At 37.6% G+C, this 26,300-nt stretch overlaps 2 protein-coding genes across 5 annotated transcripts; one reads left to right on the top strand and one right to left on the bottom strand.

Annotated features, from left to right (window-relative positions):
- Positions 1-1,761: 1,761 nt before the first annotated feature.
- CLEC1B (C-type lectin domain family 1 member B) lies at positions 1,762-9,119 on the bottom strand. Of its 2 annotated transcripts, XM_036456799.2 has the most exons (6): positions 8,922-9,117; positions 8,201-8,299; positions 6,906-7,028; positions 6,618-6,769; positions 3,471-3,577; positions 1,762-1,975 (listed from the first exon to the last, which is right to left on the bottom strand). In XM_036456799.2, the coding sequence occupies exons 1-6, from the start codon at positions 8,983-8,985 to the stop codon at positions 1,831-1,833; spliced, it is 690 nt and encodes a 229-aa protein (XP_036312692.1). In that variant the 5' UTR covers positions 8,986-9,117; the 3' UTR covers positions 1,762-1,830. The 2 variants fall into 2 exon arrangements, with proteins under 2 accessions (XP_036312692.1, XP_045443700.1); XM_045587744.1 differs by lacking the exon at positions 8,201-8,299 and having other exon boundaries at positions 8,922-9,119.
- A 6,691-nt stretch (positions 9,120-15,810) lies between these two features.
- CLEC12B (C-type lectin domain family 12 member B) lies at positions 15,811-25,211 on the top strand. Of its 3 annotated transcripts, none has more exons than XM_045587407.1 (6): positions 15,811-15,940; positions 17,770-17,867; positions 20,002-20,220; positions 20,724-20,878; positions 21,077-21,192; positions 24,943-25,211. In XM_045587407.1, the coding sequence occupies exons 1-6, from the start codon at positions 15,849-15,851 to the stop codon at positions 25,091-25,093; spliced, it is 831 nt and encodes a 276-aa protein (XP_045443363.1). In that variant the 5' UTR covers positions 15,811-15,848; the 3' UTR covers positions 25,094-25,211. The 3 variants fall into 3 exon arrangements, with proteins under 3 accessions (XP_045443363.1, XP_045443364.1, XP_045443362.1); XM_045587408.1 differs by having other exon boundaries at positions 15,811-15,943; positions 17,773-17,867; positions 25,030-25,211; XM_045587406.1 differs by having other exon boundaries at positions 15,811-15,943; positions 17,773-17,867.
- Positions 25,212-26,300: the final 1,089 nt, after the last annotated feature.

The following is a 26,300-nucleotide window of genomic DNA, read 5'->3' as shown; positions in this document are numbered from 1 at the left end:
CTCCCTCCTGCACACCCCCCCTACAAAAAACAACAACAACAAAAAACCTATTCATTTACAGATAGTATAAAACAAGATAAAGACTTAAATATCTTTCAATGCTAGCATACAAAGCTGTAAAAGTAATACACATTGAGTGTTTATTACATGCTTGGTACTCTGCTTGATGCCTTATATAATCACAACAATCCTCACAATTACCTCATGAGTAAGGTAATAATATTAAAACTAATTTTATAGGCACCAGAAAAGCTGAGTTTGAAAGAGACTAAATAACTTACAAAAGCCAGATAGGGATTGAGTTCTAAAGTAATACTAGTTGAAATCTACTGAAGTTGACATATCAGAATCAACTAAGGGAGCTTATTAAAAGCAGGATTGTCTCCTTAGCCTTTTAACATAAGCATTTGTATTTGAACATCTAGTGTTTTCACAAACACCTCAGTTGAGAAGTTTGAGAATCATGTTTATAAATTTATTAGCACTAATTAAAGAAGAAAGTGTACCTTCAGAGAAGCTGTGGCAAGGAAATGCAATTTTTGCCTGTTATATTAAAGCGTGCCTCTCTCCACACGTCTATAAATATTTCACGAGTTACTCAGCAAAAAAACAAGCACAGAACTGTCAGGAAAAGAACTAGATAAAGTATTTTTACTTGCTGATCTGTCTCATAGCCTATGGCCTTGATAAGAAGCATTTACTCATTTTTAAACTCCATCAGGTTTCTGGTGAACTTTATTTCCCTTCTTTGCACAGAAAATTACTGCTGTTGAGTTTTTCAAGAGGTAGGTTTAGAATAGAAGTTATATTTGCATAGTGTTTTACTAAACTGATGCTTTGTAATGAGCTATACACAATGAGAAGTCTCTATTTTTTTCTGTTTCTTGTGAGGCAGAAACTGTGCTTGGTCCTTAGCAAACAGAAAATCCAAAGTGTCTGCCTTCATGGAGTTTCTGATATAGTTACTGTAGTACTCTGAAGTTTTATGCTATGTTGTAGAATTGTGAGGTATATAAGATAGGTATTATCCTATTTTAAATATGCAAAAATGGAGGTTAAAGAGACTACATAATTGGCCTATGGTTGTACTTTAGATAATCACACCATCTAATTTTTTCTCTGATTCCAAGATTCATATTTTCCCCACTATCTCCTGCTGTCTTTCAAACTTGGATATTTTATATGGCTTTCAAACTTAAATATTTTGTACAGCTTAACTCATCTAAGTCCAAATCTTTCTTTTTGTTTTCTTTATTAAGGTATTACATATGTGTCCTTATCCCTCCAGTGCTCCCCATTCTCCCATTCATGCCTTCACCCCCTACCCCCCAGTGTCTGTGTCCATTGGTTAGGCTTATATGCATGCATACAAGTCCTTTGGTTGACCTCTCTCCTTTACCCTTGCCACCCCCTGCTTTCCTTCTGAGGTTTGACAGTCTGATTGATGCTTCTGTATCTCTGGATCTGTTTTGTTCCAACTGAAAATATATCTTAGGTCTGAAGATACAGTGAATAATATAATACAATGTTGACATCATTAGGAATGGAAGACAAGCAGAAGGGAAATTAATAGAAAAAGCACAATTGGGAATAAAAGATCAACTCACAGACCAGCTTCTAGATGTATAAAGAAGAGACCAGGTTACCCCTTCATATAAAGAGATATATAAAGAGGGGACTACGTGGTGCTGGTAGGAAACATCATGTTAAGGTGACTCCAGGGGAAATAAAGGAAGAAATAAGTAATTTTATGGCTAGTAATTTCTTTCATCCAGATCTTTTATTATACAATCAATCATTTGCCTGTGACAACCTTCCCATCTCTTTGTATTAAAGTGGTTTGTCCACCTTTGCCATGCATGCCTTTTTCTCACACATTAAATGATGTTTGTTCTTGCAGGAGCTAGGGTGAATTTTCCCTTTATGAAAATAAGCACAATTCATATTTTCTCTGGCATTTTCAGAAAGCTCAAACCTATGAATGAAAAAGGTAGACATGAGTTTCTTTGAAAGCCAAACAATCAGCAATAAAACTCTGTGTACAATTTTGTTACATAAAATGGAGATGAAATTATGGGAAAAGAAAGTTATAAACAACATTCAGATCATCAAGAGACTGCCAGTCTGGTTGGGAGTATAAAGTATGTCCATTTGAATATGTCAATAATAACGTAAAATAGGATAAGATTAAATAGCAAGTGAACAGTAGGTACAATAGTAGTCCATAGGAAGAGATGGGTGGGAATCTGAAGTAATTGGAAAGGCTTTATCTTTTTATCTTTTATAGAAGAGAATACCTTCCTTTTGTCTTGAACAAAAGGTAGGATTTAGATGAATTTCAGATGGAAAGTAGTTGCACAGGATGGAAATGAGCTCATGGAAAAGTAGGTTGATACAATATTTTTGAATAAAGGTTTATGTTATAAAATAGCAGATATAAAACAGCATGCTATATTGTACTGCCTGTTAACTTGTTTATATTCTCTGCCACACTGCTTATGAGAAGAGGACAAAAATGTATATTTATTAATTCCTCTTCTAAATATCTATGGGATGCCTACTATGTGTCAAAGTTTTTTTCTGTGTCAATGATAGATTGGTTAAGAAAGACAAGATCCTTTCTACTTGGGAATGAGCATAATAGTTGGGGGATACTGATTTATTGAAAGAACACCAACTTGCTTGCAATATTGTGAATGAGACAGCAAGTAATTGGAAATCAAGGTCTATGAAAAGACTTGCTTGTAGTTGAAATATCTTTGTCTCCTACTCACAGCAAATACTTAATATATAACTGTAAATAAACTAATTAAATGTAATAATCAGATTGTACAAATTGTGGTTAATGAGTTTAACTTTTAGTGGAAGAAACATTGTAGTTTTGATATACAAGATAAACAAAAGGTATTGAAACTGAAGATTGGAAAGTCACATTAAGTAACTCAGTGCAATTGGCTCTTTTGACAGACAGGATTATTTGCAGAGAGATGGAGCCTTCTGATAAGGGCATCAGAACCACCTTGTGAATGATGATGAGTCTGATTCCTGGAGACCCCTAGGGTGGAAGAGTAGGTAGATGCTACAAAAATGTCAAAAGAATCCATGAACAACTTTCAACCAAAAATAATTTTCTTTTAAAAATATATGAAGAAAATTAGACTAAGCTAAAAAAGACATAAACTGTTCCAATAGTAAAGTGGTCAGTAGCAATGAATGAGAAGAAAAAAAAATATTGGGAATAGAGGTGGATTGTAACTTAGATAAAGAACAGAGGAATGGGATAATACAACTAGAATTGTCTTACTACCAGTGTTCTCTTGTTAGGATTAGGGTGTAAGTTACTCAGCTTCTGCTTATATAACCTGCATTAGGGTACAGAACTACCTCTCAACTTATAAGTAACTTGGACCCAAGTGGGTAGAGTATCTTGGAAATAAAAATTGCTATATTCTGAGTGCCCAGTGACTCACATATTGTTGCAGGGAACTGAGCCATCTTCCCACTTCCAGACTTTATTGGAGTTTTGGCGGGACAGTCCTACCCAACGAATGTTTCCAGTCCTGGATTTGATAAATTCCTATTGCAAACAGATAAAAGTGATGGTCAGTATACTTACAGAGTTTTTTTTTTTTTTCTTCATCATCATTATCTTTATTTTCTTATTATAGCTTCCTGAATTCAGGTGTGTTCCAATTTATGAAAACCTAAACTGACCCAAATTCTTCACCATAGAATCATTTGTTCACTAAAAACAAAACAAAACAAAAAAGAAAGAAAGAAAGAAAGAAAGAAAGAAAGAAAGAAAGAAAGAAAGAAAGAAAGAGGCTTGAAAACTTAAAGAAAACAAACAAAAATTTTAAAAGTTCTAGTAACCACCAGCCCAACTTTCCCCCTATTAACCTTCCTTTGAGGGTTTCCTTCATGCACGTTTGTTCCTTCAGCAGCACAAATGATTACTAAATGGTGGTGGTATAAGCCTTGGCCCACTGTGCTATGACTCCAGCACCAGCAGGGGACCCATGCTCGAAAAACTCCATCAGACCTACTCCCCTGAGACCAGTTCGAGGCAGCTCTGTGCACAGAGCTTAGAGGGGCCCCGGTAGCAGAAGGTTCCTTGACCTGGAGCTCTGGAGTGGGGCCCTGAAGACATCTAGGAGTTTCACTTCACCACGAGGCAGAGGGCATGGAAGGGCAGAGGGAACAGCTCTGCAGAGCTGCAGAAGTGGAGAGGACCCACTGAGTGAGGGGAGGGCTGAGGCACTCGTGGGGGCTGGGAGGCAGGCTAGAGGGACTGTCCTAGCTGGAGACAAGCTTGGTCGGTGAGAGAAGCCACGCTTTCAGGGCCTTGAATGCCAACCCACATAGCTAGTCTTTCTCGAAAGGGCGATGGGAGGCCCGGAAAGTTTCATTTTTAATAAAAAGTTTCAAACAAACAAAATTAGAGGAAATAATATGAACACTCACATACCATCACCCACATTTAGTAATCGTTAGCATTTTCCCATACTCCCTTCACTTCTGTTTTATTGCTGTCGCAGTTTTTTAAAGGAAATCACAGATGTGAACAAAGTTCACTCCCAAAGTGTGTCTTCAGTATGGCTCTAATAAATAAGGACATTTTGCTATACAGCTACAACTCAGAGTTTCAAAGACACTAAGTTAACACTGATACCATAGGTAATAATCAGTCCACATGTAATTTCCCCCCAAATGTGACTTTGTTAAAACTGGGAGGCAATCCAGGACCACAAGCTGCATGCGTGCTGTCCTTCTAACTTTAACCTCTGACTCGCCCCTTCTTTTTATGACATTGACCTGTGAAGGGACCGCTTGTCCTGCAGCAAATTCCACGTTCCAGATGTGTCTGTTGCTTCCTTGTGGTGTTGCTGGACTTGTTCCCCCATTCCCTGAATTTCCTGTATGCTGAAGTGCATTCTAATGAATGTCCTTATTTTTTAGTCATTCTGAAGTCCGGGCACATGCCAGGTTGCAGGTTTTATGCCCAGTCTTGGTCCCTTCAGGAGGCAACTAACTCCATAGTTCTTTCAAGGCACAAAGACAACGCTTCATTATAACACCCTGGACCGCACAAAAGATAGATGACATGTCTATGTCAATATCATAGATGTTTAGGGGAAGGTTTTGGGACAAGGATACGGGATAGGTGAGGCTCCCAACGGTTTTAAAACCAGGCAGGATAGGATGGGCAAGTGGGCAGCATCTGGCTTTAAGGGCACAGAAATCTCCCCGGGGTCTCGCTAAAAAGCTGCAGGTCTGTCTGGGAAGGGAGGCCTGGCTGGGCTGCTGGTCGAAGGCCCATATTGGGAGCTCAGAGAGGCAGGAGCCTTGGAAGGGAGAGTAAGTATGGGGAGGAGGGGACATCTCTAAGGTCCCCATGTGCTCATCCCCTACTGGTGGGCTGAGAGGTGAATGTGGTGTCGGACCTGGGACAGTCGATGGAATCATAGTCTTCATGTCTCCAGTGACGCTCCAGGAAATGGCTTGTCCCAAGGTGCCAGAGGGATGCCCAGCATATCTGAAACCTCAGGGTCCCGGAGAGAGGGCATGCTCCTCGGTAGGCCCTTTGAGGTGGGGGCCTCGGGGGCCCTGAGAGCCAGGCCGGAGGAGCTGAAGTGGGAGAGGAAGGAAGTGGGGAGCAGAAGAGGCCAAGGCTTTTGCCTCCCAGCCTCCAAGGAGACCTCAAGTAAACAGGAAGGCCAGGCGGCTCCATGGTGGGGGGCTCCGGAGTGGTGAGTCCAGAGCAATTGTGGACCTGAGCAGCCTAGAGCATGCAGCTTCCTTGCTGGGGCAGCAGACTCAGAGAGGTGATCTGGCTTATCCCACGTCACACAGCGGGGCAGGGGGCAGGGCCAGAGCCTCACCTGTCTCTCCTGCTCCTGCCCGCTTCCTGGGGTTCTGGTGCAGGGTCTCCTGCTGGTGCTGCCCACCATGGTTCAGAGGGTGTGGATGAGTCTCACTTTTGGGGGCCTCAGTTTCCCTTTTTATGAACTCAGAGCCCTTACAACTGACTCAAAAGTTTGAGATTCTTCTGCCTCCCAGGTTGTCTACAGGGTCCCTCAGACCTTGGGGAGTGAATTTTACCAGGAAGGCCAACATCCCCAATAGGCGGCAGGTGCAGGACCATGCCCATGGACCAGGCACTATTCTAAGAAATGGGTGGCTCTGGCCCTGGCTCAGTTGGTTGGGACTTTGTCCCGTGCACAGAAGGGTCATGGGTTTGATTCCTAGTCAGGGCACATGCCCAGGCTGCAGGTCCTATGGCCGGTCTCGGTGCCTACAGGAGGCAACTAACTCCACAGTTCTTGAAAGGCACAAAGACAAAGCTTCATTATAATACCCTGGACCGCACAAAAGTCAGATTATATGTATATGTTAGTATCCATTAATTATATTTGATATTTAGTTCACTTGTTAGAGAATGAAAGATAAAAAAACACACACAACATGTTGATATTTACTGAGCTTAATAAAGTTCTCAGATTTTCACAAACCAGAAGGCATGAGGAAAAAATTGTTGTTGTTTTTTTTAAGTCAAATTTTTCACTTCAGATTTTTCTCCTTATGATTCAAAATATTTGGCATGGGAATCTCCTTACCAGAATGTTCTGGCTGTCAATCTTCAGTAGAGTGGCATTCAGGTTGGCACAGTACTGCTTACTCTCTTCCCATGTCAGGTTGTGCCTGAAGAATCCATAGCAATTACCTTCAAAAGGTCTCCAATTTTTGTCACATGTGCTGTTCTTATGGCCTTCAGGAGAAATCAAGCATAGGAATCCTTTTATTCTATGTAGGACTTACTTTTCCTCTAAATTTAATGTTTCCTACAGATAGCATTACAGAAATACTCTAGGGTAGGAGAGATATGGTTACCAAATCATACTTACTGAGACTGTCTTTTCCTTCTGATGGTTTCATTAAATCTTGGCAGAACTGGTTTGCTAATAATTGTTGCAAAATTCCTGAGAGATTTTTATTCTCAATTTGTAGATAGTTTTGCTGTGTGACAGCTAGATGTGAAAGTTAGTTAATAATTTGTAGTAAGGATAATAAAGGTAATGCAAGGGTCTTTCAATAAACTAATTTCACTAGGGTTATCAATCTACAGTGTTTACTAGCTCAGTGATTTTCAAGCTTTTTAATCTCATGGCACACATAAACTAATTACTAAAACTGAGGCACACCGAAATATTTTTTGCTAATCTGACAAATAAAAAGGGTATAATTTTGACTCATTCACACTGTGATGTTGTCATTTTTTTTTTTAATTTGACAATGTACAGGAAAAGAAGTCAGTGCCCCTGACTAAGTCAGGTTTTGCATGTTTTAAACATTTTTGTAGCACACCAGTTGAAAATCACTGTATTAGATACACATGACTAAATGAGTGCTGAAAAGGGATCAAGGCAAAGGGAAGGGGCATAAAGAACAAACTAAGAACTAGGAAAAACTGACTGGGTTATCCCAAATAATAAGCAAACTATTTGAAAAAAAAAAAAAAAACTAATAAGAAAATGCCATGATCAAATCTCATTCCCACAGCAGTTATTTTGAAAGTTTTCATGTAGATAGAATAAACTCTGTTGTTTTGTTTTCTATGTACTACCAAAATATCCATTTATTTTAAAATGCATATTAATTTATTTTATGCTAAAATACTGTGATATTCATATAAATAAAAAATGTTAAATGGAAGATTCTAAAGTATTTTATGAAAAAATATACAGAAACACAAAAAACAACTAAAAAGATGATAATATGGCATTGGAGGGCTTTTAGGTTTATAGGGAAAACAGAGGGAATAGAATGAACAAAATCTCAGACAAGGGTCAGGATTTATTTGTAAAGTGGAGAAAATTTCTTGTTGGCAGGATCTTAAGGCAGGAAAGTGGGGGGAAAAAAGGTTCAAAAGATAGCATCGAAATATACTGAGGAGAAACTTAAGAACCAGTCTAAAATCCTTGAAAAATGATTTTTAACTACAAATAAGAAATCTAAAAGATGATTTTAATCAGGAGGTAAAGTTCAGAGTTCCCCTTTAATGAGAATATCATGGCAGCTATGGATAGAATAAATACTGGAGTAGTGACAAACAGACACATACAGTTAGCTCAGTGGCATACACCAGGACCCTCAGGTATTGCCTTTCTCACATGCAATCATTGAAGGAGTCAACACTTACACATAATCCCCAGAGCCACGAGTCCAACAACCAGCCCAATGCACAAGACCAGCAGAATCAAAGCCATGACCCGCCACAATGACGAGGGAGCAGGCTCAACTGTGGACAGACAATAAAGATGTCAGGGGACAGGTGTGGGCATAGTTACGGGGCAGCAACCCTCCTGGCCCTGCCCTCTCTGGGTTTTTTTCAGAGATGGAAACAGCATCATGGGCAGATCCTGCCATGTTCCCTTGGTGATCATTAACCGTAAGCACAACCCACCCCCACTCCATACATCCATTCCCATCCTCAGAGCAAGTCTCTCTGAGTCCATATATAACTTAACTTCCCTCCTGGGTGTTAGTCTTTGTTTTGTTTTGTGGTCAGCCCCACAATAACTGCTTTAATGAGCAAGACCTAGAGAATCGAACGCATTTGCTGACATGTTAAAAAATGGGGTTTCCAAACATTCTCTCTCTCTCCCCTCGTGTTTTCTAGTCCCTCTGGCAGTAAACTCTATAAGCGTAAAGTAGTGTTCCTTGCTTGTATCTTTTCTTGTTTGCTGTCCAAACAAATCTGTCTGAATTTATGTGGATAGTATTCAAAGGCTATAGGAAAATAAGGCCATTCAGGAAAATAAAACTATATATGCTATACTAGTTTACAAAAAAACAAAGACAACTAGAGTTGACCCGTATATATAATTAATTTTCAAATGGCCTGCTCTAGGCATTCTTACCTGGGGTGAGAGCTGGCTTGCGAGTTTTAATATTTAAGGTGATGTATCCATCTTCATCCTGCATGGTTTCCTTTGCTCCGCAAGTGAGCTCAGGGTCCAATGATTTTGCAAAATGTAGTGTCCACTTTTGTTATTTCAGTGTCTGTCAGTCTGTGATCCTCCTCTCTCTCATAAGGTGGAGCCATGAGTTGGGGATGTGTGGGTTTTGGTTTTTTTTTTTGTTTTTTTTTCTTCCCATTTTTTTTTGTTGTTTTGTTTTTTTCTTTCCAGGAAGCCCTTTCATAGCTGTTTAGGGATACATGAACCTTGAATGTAAAAACAAAAAAATAATAATAACTTGTTGAAAGGGGTAGATAACAGCATTTGTTTTTCGTTTCCTTATCTTCTACTCTAAATGGAGGGATATCCCATCATGTGTATCCTTTCAAAGAACAAAAGTTCATGCTTGATCTTAACCCTAACAGAGTCTGGGTCACATTGTTAAAATAAACTACTTTCTGATGAGAATTCAGGGGCAAAACACCAGTAAATATATAGTCTATTCTATTGTGAGGAGAAAAAGCTAATACCACTTGATCAAATATGGGCTTAGTTAGATATTTCATGATCTTATGTTGGAAGGAGCCATTTTTAATTATGACCTAGAATTCAACTAAATACTTGCATCTTTCTCAAATGAAATTCTTCAGAAATTCATGGACTCCGCATGATGCAGGCATCATATTTCTTAGGTTTAGGCATCAAAGGGCATCAAATAAAGTCAAATAATGCAGAGTTAGTGACTTGATGTGTTATTACCTTTCAATAATGTTTGCACTTTCAAGCGAATTTCCAGGAATGGAAAAATTCTAATTCAATGAAGTAATGTAATATTAAACATAGTGCTGCTATACTTGAAGAGACATATATATTTTGGGGGGAGAAGAAATGTTTTTCTCATCCTTTACACCATAATATATTATTTATTCCACATATTTAACCTTTGTCCTAACAAAATTTTAATATTAATTATTTCTCAAAAAAAAAAAACAAACACACACACACACAGTTTGATTTAAATGTATTGAAGACTTACAATGTCATATGAGCAATTTACTTAATCTGTCCATTCTGTAGTCATTTTTTGAACAAAAAGCAGAATCCTATATAATAAAAACGCAGTGCCCCAACCAGCAGAAAGACCAGAATAGACAGAGACTAGGATGACCATGGCCCTTTGCCCCAGCTAGTCCTGCTCCCCAGCAGGGACCCCACCCCAATCAGGGGCATGGCCAGACTGCAAACCATCTCCAGTCCCTCATCCCCCAGGTGAAACCCCCACCCTGATCAGGGGCGTGAGTGGCCCCTTGCCCCTGCTGGCCCTTGCCCACTAACAGGGACCCCCACTCCAATATGGGGCCCTCATCAGTGCAGGCCGGCTAGCCGCCATGCAAGTATCAAGCCTCTATCCTAAATAATAAAAAAGGTAACATGCAAATTGACACTAATGATGGAATGACCAGAACGATGACTCAACCAGTTACTATGAGGCACACTAACCACCTCTCAATCCTTTGCCCTAGCTGGCAGGCTTTGATCGTCTAATGGCGAACGGGAAGCCAGGGTGTGTGGTGTTGGGGGGGGGGGGGGGAAGGGAGGAGGGCCAGGTGCAGGTAGCCAGGGAAGATGGCCCTAATTTAGGCTAGTCCTAGGGACCATACCGGCGCATGAATTCTGTGTGCCATGCCTCTAGTTAATAAATAAAAAAGTAAAAAAAAAAAAAAAAAAGCCTGTCTGCTCACACTGATGATATAGATGAGGCTGCTGCTGCCTTCGTGTGACAAACAGATCTCTCCCACACATTTAACTTTATAAAAGGTATTTTTAATTGTCCTTTTAGCTTAATTGAAAGTATTTATAAAAACAACCATAAAAAAGCTAGCTGCTGTGCTTATTAGAAAAATATTGGTGAGAGTGCTATCTACTTTGTTACTCAGGTAGTTTTTATAAATTTTTGTTAAAACTTCAGGGCCAGCCAAAACTATTAGGCATTTGTCTTCTTAATTATTTCATTTCTACTTTTTCTTCAGTTAACAATATTAGACTTTACTATTCAATATAGTAATTACATAGGATCTCATGGCAGATATTTTGTTTATTCATTTTCTAACTAGCACACCTTATATACATATATTTTTCTTCATGTTATCTCCTTCACTCTGGATTCTTTGTAGATTCATATAAAATAATCTTTTATTTTAAAATGTCTTTCCATACACACCTCAAACTATTTTGAGAAGGGGTGTAAATAATAAACAAAACAAGCATGAAAGGCATTGCTGATTTTAAAAACTCAAACTTAGCATGATTTGAGTATTTTCACCAAAAACCAATCTTTAATAAAATATCCCACTTTAAATAAAAGCCAAATTCAATAATGTTCTAAAAATTAAGTAATTAAAATTTTAGAATTCCCAGACCCATATTTGTCACTGAGTTTCTTATCCTCAGCTATAATATTCAGTGATTCCCAGTCCTACACAGGGTAATTTCAGATCATTACTCTACCATTTGTCTATTTCTGTTTCTGTTCGAGTAGCTTATTTCAGGCTAAGTGGACTCTTCACTCTTCCTAAAACTGGTCACCCCAATCTGCCACCACAGTCTGCGAATGTTTGACTTTCCCTCTCTCCTATTGCCCACATCTACTCATCTACCAAGTCATGGGGTTTCTTCTCATCTATCTCCTCTCTTTTTCAGTTTTTTTCTCTGACACTGCCTTACTGTAGTGTTGTCTTCCCCCCCCCCCCCCAAAAAAAAAATATATACAAAAGCACTAAAAAATAATTGTGCCCAAGTGACAGAAAGAAGTGTGGAGGTTATGGTTCAAATGACATCTTTTCAATAAAGCATGACTCTGTTCCTTTAATAACCATCTAGGTAACTTCTGAAAATTTACAGTTAAATTAAATAAACTATGTAAATGAAGATGGAAAGGCATTTGGAAGCACTTATAAGTCTTGTAAACATTTTCTTTTTCAATTAACAGACACTTGAAGAAAGTATGAAACGTAACAATTAGCTTGCTTTGTCAGGGTTACCGTATTCTCTAGGTAATTGGCTTAATTGGCTAATTGGCTTAATTATAAAAAATATTCTATTTATTCCTTTTGTAAACCACCAGGAATATGTTGGTCACGAGTCCTTAAAACTGTACATTTAACACCAGAAGTAGGTAAAGCTGAACTAGGGTAACAGTAAGCCTCAGAGGATATTTATTTGCTATATCTTAGCTTCTGGTTTGTAATTCATATTGTCTTATGGAACTTCAATTATTCTAGCCACAGACTAAGGGTCTTATATTTAGGTTTATGTTTCATTAAAATATATTTGCCTTTATTTTTATTCCCCAAGCATGGCTTTGTGGTGTTAAGTATACGCTAGTTGAGTATAGAGACTCTGAGGGTCAAAGGAACTCCTGATAACATTTAGTCTTAATTCTGCTTTCTTGCTATACATATCCTATAAATACAAGCTGAGTTACTCAGCAACAGTTAATCAGAGAACTGCAGGAAAAACAAGTAGATATAATAACTTCCCCTCCCCTTTTTCAAAACCCAGGGGCTTAGCTAGATATCTCTTAGTTGCACTACAAAGCATGTTATTGCCATATTTTATTTTTCTGCATATTTTATTATTCCCTCTTTTCATAGCTCAAGAAACTGGAAAAAAACACCACCCTGAAAAAATAGTTCTTTAGTCCAAACAGCTTTATGAGTTTGAATTTGGAATAAAAACCTTTATTTGTTTAATATTTTAGAGATTAAGAGGCACTTTTACATAAATCTCTCTCTTTTAGTTTAAAACAAATATTTAAGTAATGTTCATTTTGGAGAAAGTCATGGTAATAGTCCTTATGGAGCATAAAATCTTAGATTTTTGCTACCTAACCTTTATTTTTCAGAATTTAGAACAACTTTCCTTATCACACCACACACCAGCCCACATTCTTGCCCCTACAGAAAAGCTTCACTCCTTTCTGTAGCACTTATAACTGACACACAGAGTGTCCCTAGATATTTAAATTTTTGTTAATATTCCCTCAAGAGTGTATTCCATGACTCTAAAATAGTGACTGACATACAGCAATCATCCAATAGATACGGTGAATGAAAGAAATAATGAATGAATACATACATACACATGTACAATGGGCATTTTCACCTACATGTAAAAAGAGAAGATTAAGGAATCTTGGGACTTTTCTATTTTTACACTTCTTATAAAAAATAGTACCATCTACCTCCACAGTCTTTCCTCTACAGCACATGTGTCAAACACAAGGCCAGCGGGCCAAATCCGTCCCGCCAGGCCTTGCAATGTGGCCCGCACCGCGCTGTCATCACTGCACTCTGCTGCGTTTCCATCACAATGACAGTTTATGACTGTTCAGTAAACCATTCAGCCCGCGATTTAGGCTGGATTTTAGATTTTGGCCCCTTCTCTGATTGAGTTCGACACCCCTACTCTACAGTATGATGCATTTTAAATTTAGCCCAGACTCCATTATCTATGCTGATAGCTGAAGAATGAATACAAGACATTAGGATCACAATGACAAGTTGTAGATCCAATAAGAAAGGAAATTAGTGGAATGCATAACATCATGAATAAGACTGATCAATAGATAGTGACTAGAGGCCTGTTGCAGGAAGATTCCTGCAAGAATAGGGATTCCTTTGGTCAGCTCCACTGCCCAGCCTGCTTTCCTCCCTTCTGCGCTGCCCCACTTGCTTTTCCACAGCTTTGCTCCCTTCTGCAGTTCTTGGCTTCCTTTTATGCTGTCTTTAGTCTTCGTTCTGCACCTGGACATGCAAATTTACCACCATCTTGGTTGGGTTAATTTGCATACTCACACCTGATTGGCTGGTGAGTGTGGCTTGTGGGCATAGCAGAGATACAGTCAATTAGCATGTTTCTCTTTTATTAGTGTAGATGGTTAGTAGATGTGTAAAAGAAAAAGACAAAAAGGAACTAATGTTGACTACTATGAATGTTATAACAGTGTCTCTAAACTGAAAAATATAAAGAAACTGAGCATTTTACAATTGATGATATATTTTCATGGTCTTTTAAATGTGATTAACCTTTAAGCTAATCCTTCAGTGCATTTATTGGTGATATCCTATTTCATTTCAGTTTTCTGCATTAAAATTATTGGTGCAGCTTTTACTTACTAACTCCTACACAAATTAAATGCAGTTTATTTTTTAATTTTGAAAAAGCTAAGATTTCCTGTTAAGAAATCCTGTTGACCTAGGATTTGAATCAATCAGCCTGTCTTTATAGTCCTTTATTTTAATCAGGATATTGTATTATCCTTATTGGAGAATATACATTTCAAAATAAATTCCATCCGAAACTCATCCTCTGGCTCCTCCTTGTGGCCAATTTTTTTTTTTTTTTTTTTTTTTTTTTTTTTTTTTTTTTTTTTTTTTTTTTTTTTTCTTTTTGCTTTTCTCTTTATGTCTTTGATGCCTCCAAATTTAATTTTTACTTTTCTTCGTCCCTTCTTGTAAATATTTTTGTGAAGGTTAATTTTAAAAATCAGGTATGTTGAATGCTGCTTATAGGCTAAGATGAATCCTCAGAAATAGCCTTTGGATGTGTTACTTTGGAGGTTAATGGTGACTTGGAAAAAAAGCATTTTTATAGAAAGTGAGAGGAAAAGAATGATTAGTGTGGGTTCCTGAAAGGTAGGAAGAAACAACGGGAATAGACAGCTTTTGAACACTTTTATTGTTAAGAGAATTAGAGAAATGAGGTGATATTATGTAGAGCGAGTGAGGGAGATGAACAAGAAATTTTCTGCTTATTTTTAAAATAGAAGATATCTCATTTGTAATTTAAGATGAATCAACCAGCAGGAAAAAAAAATAATGATCCCAGAGACAGAAAATTATAAGTTAAAAATCTTTGAGTAGGTAGATGGAATGGATTTCAATGTATAGATGGAATTGAACATAGATAAGAGTTTGTACAATTTAACCATGGAAAATGGTTGAAAATGATATTACCATGCATAAGGAAGTAAGTGTTTTTGTATATTTGGTCAGTGGAACAGAGAAAATGCTTTTCTGATTGTTTTTATTTTTTTCAAGATAATCTTCTTTTGAATATTAGTTGCTTTTTGCAGGAAGATTATTCCATAGGAAGTTAGCCATGCCAGAAGGGAACTCAAAATTCTCCACTCTATTCACATCAGTTTTAATAGCTATCCATTTCTTCTCCATGCCCATTGCCAATTCCCTCCCTCTCTCTCTCTCTCTCTCTCTCTCTCTCTCTCTCTCTCTTTCTATCTATCTATTTTCTCTCCCTCCCTCCCTCCCCCCCATCCACACACTTAAAATTTTTTAAGACATCAGCCAGGTGTGGGGGGTATTTAACCACACAAATCTCAGTACATGTGACTACACTCTCCATCTTGTTTTAGTATGTGTATCTGCTTGATATCTAATATAGGTGAATATAAACCACATCCAATGTGTCCAGGCAGAAGTAGCTTACCTTACCTTTAACACATGCAAAGAGGAGAACCCTGACCCTTTATTGAAACCTTGAGAATCATAGGACTTCATGCATAAAACCATTACTCCTGCACTGATTCCAATCACCACCTCTTTGTTTCATAGTATAATATGAACAATAAATGAAAGAGCAGTTTGGAATCCACACTATACTGATTTCTAAGGAGACTATTTGACTTCACTCACATTCTCTGCAAAAAAACAGAGTATCATTCTGTCCCTACATAGATTGCAGTGGGATGTGTCTTGGGCCAGTTGAGTTTCTGTATAAAACCTCCAAGCCTTGGAAAGAACATCTTGTTTCAGGCCTGAAGACACTGAAACATTAATTACACAATTTACAGTAGTGCTTTCTTCTACAATGTCTGAAGAAGTGACCTATGCGACACTTTCATTTCAGGATTCCACTGGAGCAGGAAATAACCAGAATAGAAATAATCTAAGGAAAAAAGGTAAGGATTCAAGGAAAATGAGACTTGACTTTGGGGGATGGACAGGTGTTCAATGTTTTGATACCTACGCTAAAGAGAAGGGTGCTGTGAAAGCTTCGAAACAGAGACAAAGTTGTGGAATATATTAGTAGAATAAGTGTTCCCAATATTGAGGAAAAAATGGTGTGTTACACTATGTTTCATGAAGCCATGTGTTATATTAAAAAATGTTGATTTTTGCCAGATATTGTTGACATGCCAGAGATTGAGGACTAAAAGGTTATTTTTTTTTATAGTAGTCCTTTTATAAATGTAAGATGCCAGAGGAATCTTTTAGAAGGCAGATTGGAAGCTTCTAAAACATAGAAGGCAGAGGAAATTTTTCTTTTCAAAGATACAAAAAACTGAACAGGAAAATTGGAGAAGGGTGAGTCAGAAATAGATGATAGTTTCAGTTTTATAGTACTTTAAAAAATAAGAAATTGGAATTTCCAGAATAATTAGTAAAGTTGAATATATGACAACAGTGTTTTTTTTAAAATAAATTACTCTCTGTGTGTCACATCTTTATTAAAAATATAGTTGTGAAGTGCATGAAGTAATATTAGTGCTTTTGGCAATGTGTTGAGAAAAATGAGGCTGAAAAAATTTAAATGATTTAACCAAGTTCATGTGGTGGAGTCCCGACTCAGTTCTAGCCTTTCACTCATCCCCTTATATCCAACTGAAAGAAAGAAAGAGTGGTCTTTGTGGTCAAGAATCCAATTTAATATATCAGACTACATCCATCCTCACTTTCAAAAAGCCATTGACAGTTCAGGTTGTTGTCCTGAATCATCATCTAAAATATTTAAACTATGTTCTTTTCTTTAGTTATTTTTTTTAATTTAAATGTGTGTGTGTGTGTGTGTGTGTGTGTGTGTGTGTGTGTGTGGTTTGAGAGGGGGTGATATAAAAAAAAAGATGGAAATAGACTTTGCATTTGTCTAATAAAGATGATTATACATTATTTTTTAGAAAAGTTTAATTCTAATCCTTGAGAAAGAGGGAGTAGTGGATATGTTGTATGTAACAGTGCACCTGGAGATTACATTCATCATTCTCAAATATTGGGCTAGATGCCATTAGATCCTGAATTGAGGAATGAGAAAGTGAGGTAAGAGAACCATTTGTGATATATACAGGGTGGGGCAAAAGCAGGTTTACAGTTGAGAGAATATGAAACACCAAGTTTATTCCTGTATTATTATTATTTACTGTTATATTATTTTCCATACAAACTATTTTAAGCCTATTTTTGCCCCACCTTGTATATGGAATGTCACATTTTGAAGAATTATTCACTGGCTTTCCGGTCTTTTCTGTGGTTTGTAAGTTAGATTGTACATTCATTCCTTCTTTTACTCAGTATCCATTCATTATCTAATAGGTGATAAATAAAATGGGTAATAGATTAAAAAAAAATAAAACCCATAATAACACTTGTTTTGTAGAGGTTTATAATTTTAAAAACTTGAGATCTCTTCTATTGTTAGGGTCATCCAGAAAACCACTTTCTACATCTTATTCATGAATTCAATAAACTTGAAGAAGAAAGGTGTGTAATGATAAAAAACAAAAACCTAACGCTTAGAAGACACCCATAAAGGAAAGGAGAAGGGAAAAGAAAGACGGGAAGAACAAAGAGAGGAGCCCTGGTGGTGGGGCCCTCACAGCACATGGTTTTAGGTATTTTCTAGATAGGGGCATTAAAGAAGCTTAGGAAGCTTCCTCGGTGGGAAAAATAAACAGCCACATGCAACTCCTATGAGGAAGTTCTGCTTGTTCATTCCTCTGTTGGCTTTCTTCGTTGTTTCCAGATCTATCCCACACATGGCGCTGGGCAGCCCTGAGTCTGCTGACCCTTTGTCTGTTGCTGCTGACTGGGCTTGTGACCTTGGGGATTATGTGTAAGTGTACTTGCATCAAACCCAAAAAAAGATAATTAGGAAACATAATTATAAACTATGTGAATTCAGGCTTGATATATGATAAGTGCTACATCCTAAATACTCTAATACTTTCTGCCACTTTCTATCTCTCTCGTTCTCCCTGTCTCCAAGGCAAACCAATGAGGAAAAATATTATTATGAGGATTTTCCCCTAAGTCCATTTCTTTCTCTTGATAAGCTAGACTGGACTATGAAGCCAACTTTTATTTTTCCAGTTATTGGTTGGAATAAGGAGTCTCTTCTCTGCATAGACACACATCCGCTTATGATTCCAATGGTGAGAAACAGAAAAACAAGGAAGGTTGGTTCAAGGAAAAGCATACCATTTTATTTACCTCTAAGACTTTGCACAAGACTGGCTCAATCTGCTCACGAAAGAACTTTCTAGAATAGAGAAACATCTAAACAGCAGAAACAGCCTGACTACTGTAAATGAAAAAGAGAAACAGGAAGAAGAGTTGCCTGATATTCCTTAGCCAGTAGATAGAAAGTTGAACCAGCCAGGCAGGCGTGGTTCAGTGATTGAGCATTGACCTATGAACGAGAAAGTCACGGCTGGATCCCAGGTCAGGGCACATACCCAGGTTGATTCCCAGTGTGGGGCGTGCAGGAGCCTGTTGATCAATGGTTCTCTCATTATTAATGTTTCTATCTCTCCCTCCCTTTCCCTTTCTCTCTGAAATCAATACAAATATGTTTTTAAAATAAAAAAATAGAAAGTTGAACTACCTCCAGCAATAGAAGCTCCACCTCCAAGCACAGTAGTGAAAAAAGAGTATTCTTTTTAGTCTGACCTATCATTTGGGCAGTCAGGGCTATTCAGAGTAGGGAATCCTGAACTATCAAAGTGCAAAAAAATAATGAGAACACACACTTCGTAGGATGTTAAGTATGTGATGTACAGAGTAAAGCAGTGAGTGAGCACAGTATTCAACTTCAGGGGATGTGTGGTCAAGAAAGTATTTTCCTCTGATATTTTCATTTTTTTATATGTGTAAAATCTCATGGATAATTAGGATTCAGACATACCTATTTGGACATACAAATAGAAGCTAGTGTTGTAACTTGCTCTTTTGAAAAGAAGTATTATGTTTTAGCAGTAGTAACAACTATTCAACAGGCAATCATTATGAAGCTTAGTAGTCAGTCTTCTACAATGATGTATGTTTTATTTTTGAATTATTAACATTATTACAGATGTTCCCCTGAACCCCTCTTAGCCCATCTGACAATGATGTATGTTTAAAAAAAATTAAGATCCACCCTATTTTGTTTGGCTCAGTGGATAGAGCATCAGTCTGCGGACTGAAGGGTCTTGGTTTTGATTCCATCGTGGGCACATGCGTGGGTTGGGGTTGCAGGCTCAATCCCCAGTAAAGGATTGTCTCTTATCATTGATGTTTCTATCTCTCTCTCCCTCTCCCTTCCTTTCTGAAACCAATAAAAATATATTTAAAAATAAAATAAGAAAAAATGTATAATAATAAGTATTCATTGGTTCTCCATAGAAGGAAGAGTTTTTCTTAAAGTGTAGTGCTTAGAGTGCAATGGTTTTTAAATTTATTCTGCTGGTGAATAATCCAAAGTGCTTATTAAAAAATGAATATTTTTTATGGATCTAGGATCAGAAATGATCAAGTGTGGCATTAAAATCTGCCTTAAAAAGACACATACACAAATAAACAAATACTCCAAGTGATTCTGACACAAGCTGTCTATAGACCATACTTTGACATAGCCATTTTCCCAAAGGATTCTGTTTCTATTAAAACAATTATGTGAATGAATTCCAAACAGAAAAAGACAAAATTTCCAACAAGTATATGGCTAAATGACTGGCACTGCCTTAGATGAAATGTCAGAGTTATGTAATCAGCAATTCATTATTTTAATGTAAGCACAAAATAATTAAATATATATAAAGTTATAAGACTGAGCTTTAAATAGAAAGGCTTCTTCCAGACACCTCCATTATTAGGAGTTACTAATAAACTTTAAACAATGTAAGAAACATATCTGTGTTAAGAGAATTATCCATGGCTAACGTGAGAATGGGAGGCTATATGAACTTACTTACTATTATGTCTTGGAGTTTTGCAGATCTCTAATGAAATTAACTCAGATTCAGAGAATTTGAGTCCACCTCTAAAAACTGTCCACCACCAGCAAGATAACTTATCCCAGCAGCTGAGCAACGACAGCAACTTTTCCATGGAGGAGGAACTTCTCAAATCACAGATCTCCAATCTACTGAAGAAGCAGGGACAGATGGCCATCAAACTCTGTCAAGAGCTAGTCATTCACACTTCTGGTAATTGGGATCTGATGACCTGTCAGATCAAATCTGTTGTCCCAGTTTAGGTTAATTATGTGCATCGCCTTTGGGAGCATGAGAGTCATGCTGTCCAAAGACCACTAATGATGTCACACTGATTTTACAGAAGATGAGGGAAGATATAAAAGTATTTAATATTTTTGAAACAGAGACAAATTTGGGGAACCATCATGGACTTATATCAATTTGGATATGTCAGCCCCTCACTTTATGATCTATTTTTAGGGTGTTATAAGATGTTAAAAGTAGAACTGATCTTTCTAAGGCCAGAAGATGGAGCCCTGCAAAGATTATTTTAATCATCACTGCCCCAACCCATAATTGGAGTGATTTCATTTTCAAAGGCTCCAACAACAATATGTTTTCAGGGTGCTGGGTCTCAAATCCTCTTATCAGATTAAGTAGCTTAGTTTCCAAAACTTTCCCCAATCACTCCAAAATTGTTTAGTTTGTACCTTTAGATACAATTTCTTTTTCAGGCCACAAATGCAATCCTTGTCCTAAAATGTGGCAATGGCACCAAAACAGCTGCTATTATTTTGCAACAAATAAAGAGAAAACTTGGAGTAACAGTAGAAAAGACTGCATGGACAAGAACTCTACCTTGGTGAAGATAGACAGCTTAGAAGAAAAGGTCAGAATCTCCTTTCCTGGTTATGGAAATTGTCTATGTAATGTAAAGCAAATAAATAGAATTTCTGATCCACACGGCAGGAATTCAGTACATTTCGAAGGAGAATTAATAAATGGTTTTAATGTATGTTCCCATCTATCTAATTTTGCAACTGGAAAAGTGGTTGTCACATAAGATTTTTCCTTTTCTCTTTCTCAGCATTTTCTGAAGTCACAACCATTAATCAAGTTTTCTTTCTTCTGGTTGGGATTATCATGGGATCCATCCGGCAGAAGTTGGCTGTGGGAAGATGGTTCTAGCCCCTCTCCATCCTTGTAAGTCTCTATTTGGAAAAAATCCAAGCTAATAACACCAAGAAATGGGATTTTGACAAAATGATCTGATTTTTCATTTCCATTATAATTAGTGATGTTGAACAACTTTTTATTTGCCTGTTAGGCCTCCGTAGGTCTTTCTTGGAGAAATGGCTAATCAGATCCTCTGCTTATTTTTTAATTTTGGTGGTGAGTATGCTATAGTATATGTAGATATCAAATTACAATAGTGTACATCTGAAACATGTTATTACTTAATCTGCCTCAATAAAAAGTTAATTTTAAGTATTATAAATTGAGATACAAGAAAGAGTACAACCTACAAAGAAAATAGAGCTTCAGTAACAAATACTGATGCCCTGGCAAGTTTTGCTCAGTGGTTAGAGTGTCAGCCCACCAATTAAATGGATTTAATTTCTGATCATGGGCATCTTCCTCAGTTTCAGGCTTGACCTGAGCCCCCAGGTTGGGGTGCATGCGAGAAGCAACCAATCAATGTGTTTCACATAAATGTCTCTCTATCTCTCTCCTTCCCCATCTTTTTTCTCTAAAAATCAATGGAAAAAAGACCTCAGGTGAGAATTAAAAAAAAAATACTGAAAGGAAGAGTACCTTCCTTTGTGTGTATGACAAACTCATGTCAAGACATTGACTCTCATCTACTCATTTAAATTTATTTAACAATCATAAATCATACTTACTATGTTCAAAATACCTTATAAATATTAGCTCTATGATTAAAACACTATTATAGCCCCATTTTATAGGTGAAAAATTGTCATAGAGAGATTAAATAATTTGCCCATGGTCACTCAGCTTGTAAATAGCAAAATCAGTACCAACCTTGTGATTATGAGTTCAACCTCTCAGCTACCTTGACTCTTAAAATCCAGAAGGATAATCTATACTAATAAAAGGGTAATACTAATAAAAAGGCTAAGTAGACCTGGACATTGGACATCTGATTTCCTTCTGGACAAAGTCACGGTGGTGGAGGCTAAGACAGAGGTGGATAGGGGCGATCAGGCCAGCAGGGGAACAAGCAGTTAGAGGTGTGATCAGGCTGATGTGGGGGAGCAAGCAGTTAAGGGGCTATCAGGCTAGCAGGGGAGTGGTTAGGGGGGAATCAGGTCAGCAGGCAGAGGCAGTTAGAGGTGATCAGGCAGACAGGCAAGTGAGCAGTTAGGAGCCAGCAGTCCCAGATTGTGAGATGGATGTCCTGTGGGATTGGGCCTAAACTGGCAGTCAGATATCCCCCAAGGGGACCCAGATTGGAGAAGGTACAGGCCAGGCTGAGGGACACCCCCACCATGCACAAATTTCGTGTACTGGGCCTCTGGTATTTTCTATAAGAACATACATTAACACGTTTAAATTTAATAATTGTTAGCTATTTTCTAACAAAAAGTAAGTCCACATTGGTTGATTAGTCTAACAATTAATTTTATGATGGGAACTTGCAATTAAATTATATAACAAATGTTTTTCATGAATTAACATGAGCCACTTTATGGTTTTAATAAAAATATTTAAAGTATTTATAGACTATATAGTATTTTTAAAAAAAGAATTTGGGGGAACTATTAAAAATATGAAAAAATAGATCAACTTAAAAATATGTCAAGGGGCACATAGTTTTACAAAATTCTTTTAGTGGACTGACTAAAAACCAAATATTTTGAGAAAAATCTCTCATCATGACTAATTCTAATGATACAATCATATTTGTATTTTTAATATAACATGTGGCATTTGTATATTATATGAAACTTAAAAGCAGTAGCATCTTTTTGAGCATAGCAGGCCCTTTTCAAATTATTAATATATTCAACTCCTATTTCACACTTTAATAATGCATGTTGTCAAAGTTTCCTTAAATTAATTATAATTGCCTATTTTCTGTCAAAGATGCTGTGCTTCGTTGGTGACTCATGGACTTCCTTTATTTTATTTTATTTTTTTTAATATATTTTATTGATTTTTTACAGAGAGGAAAGGAGAGGGATAGAGAGCTAGAAACGTCAATGAGAGAGAAACATCGACCAGCTGCCTCTTGCACACCCCCTACCGGGGATGTGCCCGCACCAATGAATCGAACCTGGGACCTTTCAGTCTGCAGACCGACGCTCTACCACTGAGCCAAACTGGTTTCGGCTCATGGACTTCTTTTAATAACAAACAATATATATATACTTTTCTCCCTGGTTACACTTCATCTTCATTCATTTTCACAAGTTGTGTCCTGGATTTTTCTACTCAACACCAATCTTCCCACCCTCTTCCCACCACTACTTACATTAAATTGACTAATCTGGGTTCACACAGATAATAATGGGGAAAAGCACATGCAAAGTAATAAACACACACAAAAAAATGACAGTTGCTCTGCCTTTGGAGCAATATTGGGCATGAAATGATTACAAAGTAATCTGAGAGGCTGAGGTTTCACAGGAGTACCATGACACCATGCAAGTTCATTTGTTTCCATTTTAGAATTTAAGAAGATATGTTCCTCTTCCCAAAAGAGTTTTAATCTTTCCTGTCCAACCCCCTCCCCCTCCCATTTACACCTAATTGAAGTATAGAGGAGGGGCCCCAACAGCAAGTTTCAGAGCCTGGGCAAGCTAGTTCCCTGAGATTGAGCTGGTGGATAAACCAGTGCAGCACACTCAGCAAAAGTAACATTGAACTTCAGGATCCCATGGCCATTTCCTACTGAGGAAGGGCCAGTCTGAGCAAATGTACATATTAGGAATAACATTTAGTAAGTTCAGCCCTGAAGCAAGAAAAGAACATTGCAGTGTAAGGCAGATCATTTGGCAGGTGAGGGGAGAGGGGGCAGAATTGGTGCACACAGAAAATTTAAATCAGATGAGTATAATTTTCTAATGACGTTATTTATCACCAATTCCTTGACAGAGGAACTGGGGACTAATACTAGGGCCACATTCATTTCTCTCTTAACTTTGTCTTGTTCTCTTTTTTCTCTCTCTCTCTCTCTCTCTCTCTCTCTCTCTCTCTCTCTATATATATATATATATATATATATATATATATATATATACTTGTGCATAGTAAAATGTAACAAATTTATACACAGAAAGTGATTTCATTTGTTTGTTTCTCTTCATAAAGTACCACACTAAAGAAAATCTAGTACTTATAGTATAATCCTCACTAGAGGCCTGGTGCACAGATTCATGCACATTGAAAGGAAATTAATTGGAAGGTGGCTGCTGGGGTGGGACTGGGTGAGGTCTGCAGAATGAGCAGGGTCCCTCCAACAGGTGGGGTCCCTCAGCCTGGTCTGCAGGGGTCAGCCAAAACCGGCAGTCCAACTTCTCCTGAGGGATCCCGGAGTGTGAAAGGGCACACTGCAAAGCTGCTGTTGCTCAGCAGCTCCTGTGTTGAGCGTCTGCTCCCTGGTGATCAGTGTATTTGCTTAGCCTTTTATATATATATAGATTGGGTAATTTCTACCATTTTAATGGGGGGAATACAAATTCTCAATCTAGAATTTAAGCATCCTTCTTAAACAATTCCACATATAATTATAACTAACTTGAAATAAAGAACTCACATCTGCCAGCTTCAGGGATCCTGTTGTGTTGTGTAAGCATAGATCTCTCAACATTCAGATATATGACATTTAATAATGGAGAACATTGAACTGCGATCAAATTTAAAATATTTGATGTAAGACTTAACTTTTAAAAATATATAATTAATTTTGAATTGATTAATTTTCAGATTTAACACTAGAGAATATGTTCTTCTCAATGGATCCCAAGGATGTGCCTATTTTCAAGGAGGAAATACTTACACTTCCCGCTGTAGTGCTGAGATTTCTTGGATTTGTGAGAAGACAGCAGCGCTAGTGAAGATTGAAGACTTAGATTAATAGGTTTCTTCCAAATTCACTAGAAAGTAAGGGACTTGTGGTTAAGTTCATGTGAGGAAGGAGACATGAACCAAAAACATATTAAAACAAGACTGTATTGAATCTATCAGGCAAATAAACGTGCTTTATAAAAACATTCTCCACCTCATTGTCTGATGCCTTCTGATCTGATGTTCTGGTTATTGCTGGAGTCCTAGGGGGATTAGCTGTTCTAGGGCCCTATTGTTCTGTCGCAAAATCATTTTACTGACTTTCCTCTCTCAAATAAAGGACTCTTTCTAGCTCTGTTGTTACATACACACAAGTGCACTAGGTGCTATGTGAGGATTAAACAGTCAGAGCTGACACAGCCCATCGCCCTGGAGCAAGGTTCAAGAGATCTTGCTGTGAGAGTTGCTGGATCATGTAGAAGGTGAGAGATCCCCACGTAGGGATTCTGGTTTCTGGGCAGCAGCACTATATCAAATGCTTTGAAAATATCTTAGCAAATAGAGTGCCTGTACCTCTGTGTACCAGTCCACATCCGCCTGCAAGTACAACATCACTCGCCCTCCTCCATTTCCCTATGAAAATACACTTTTTTTTAAAAAAATTTAATTAATTAATTAATTTTTACATATTTTATTGATTTTCCCCCATCCCTCCCTCCCACACATCCCCTCCCTCCCCAGAGCTTTATGTCCATTGGTTGTACTTATATGCATGTATACAAGTCCTTCAGTTGATCTATTATCTCCCCCAGTTCCTCCTCCCCTCCCCACTGAAATTTGACAATCTGCTTGTTGCTTTACTGTCTCTGTATCTATCTTTTGGTTCATCAGTTTATAATGATCTTTATTATCCACAAATGAGTGAGGTCATGTGGTGTTTCTCTTTCATTGATTGGCTTATTTCACTCAGCATGATGTTCTCCAATTCCATCCAGGTTGCTGCAAATGATGAGAATTCCTTCTTTTTTATGGCAGCATAGTATTCCATTGTGTAGATGTACCATAGTTTTTGGATCCAATCATCTGCTGATGGGCACCTAGGCTGTTTCCAGATTCTAGTTATTCTAGATTGTGCTGCTATGAACATAGGGGTGCATATATCCTTTCTGATTGGTGTTTCTAGTTTCCTGGGATATATTCCTAGGAGTGGGATTACTGGATCAAATGGGAGTTCCATTTTCAGTTTTTTGAGGAAATTCCACACTGTTCTCCACAGT

This window comes from Pipistrellus kuhlii, unplaced genomic scaffold (assembly GCF_014108245.1).
Source record: "Pipistrellus kuhlii isolate mPipKuh1 unplaced genomic scaffold, mPipKuh1.p scaffold_m20_p_3, whole genome shotgun sequence".
NCBI classification, from domain to species: domain Eukaryota; kingdom Metazoa; phylum Chordata; class Mammalia; order Chiroptera; family Vespertilionidae; genus Pipistrellus; species Pipistrellus kuhlii.
Note: the sequence above shows the minus strand (reverse complement) of the source record. Positions and strands in the feature narration are given on the sequence as shown.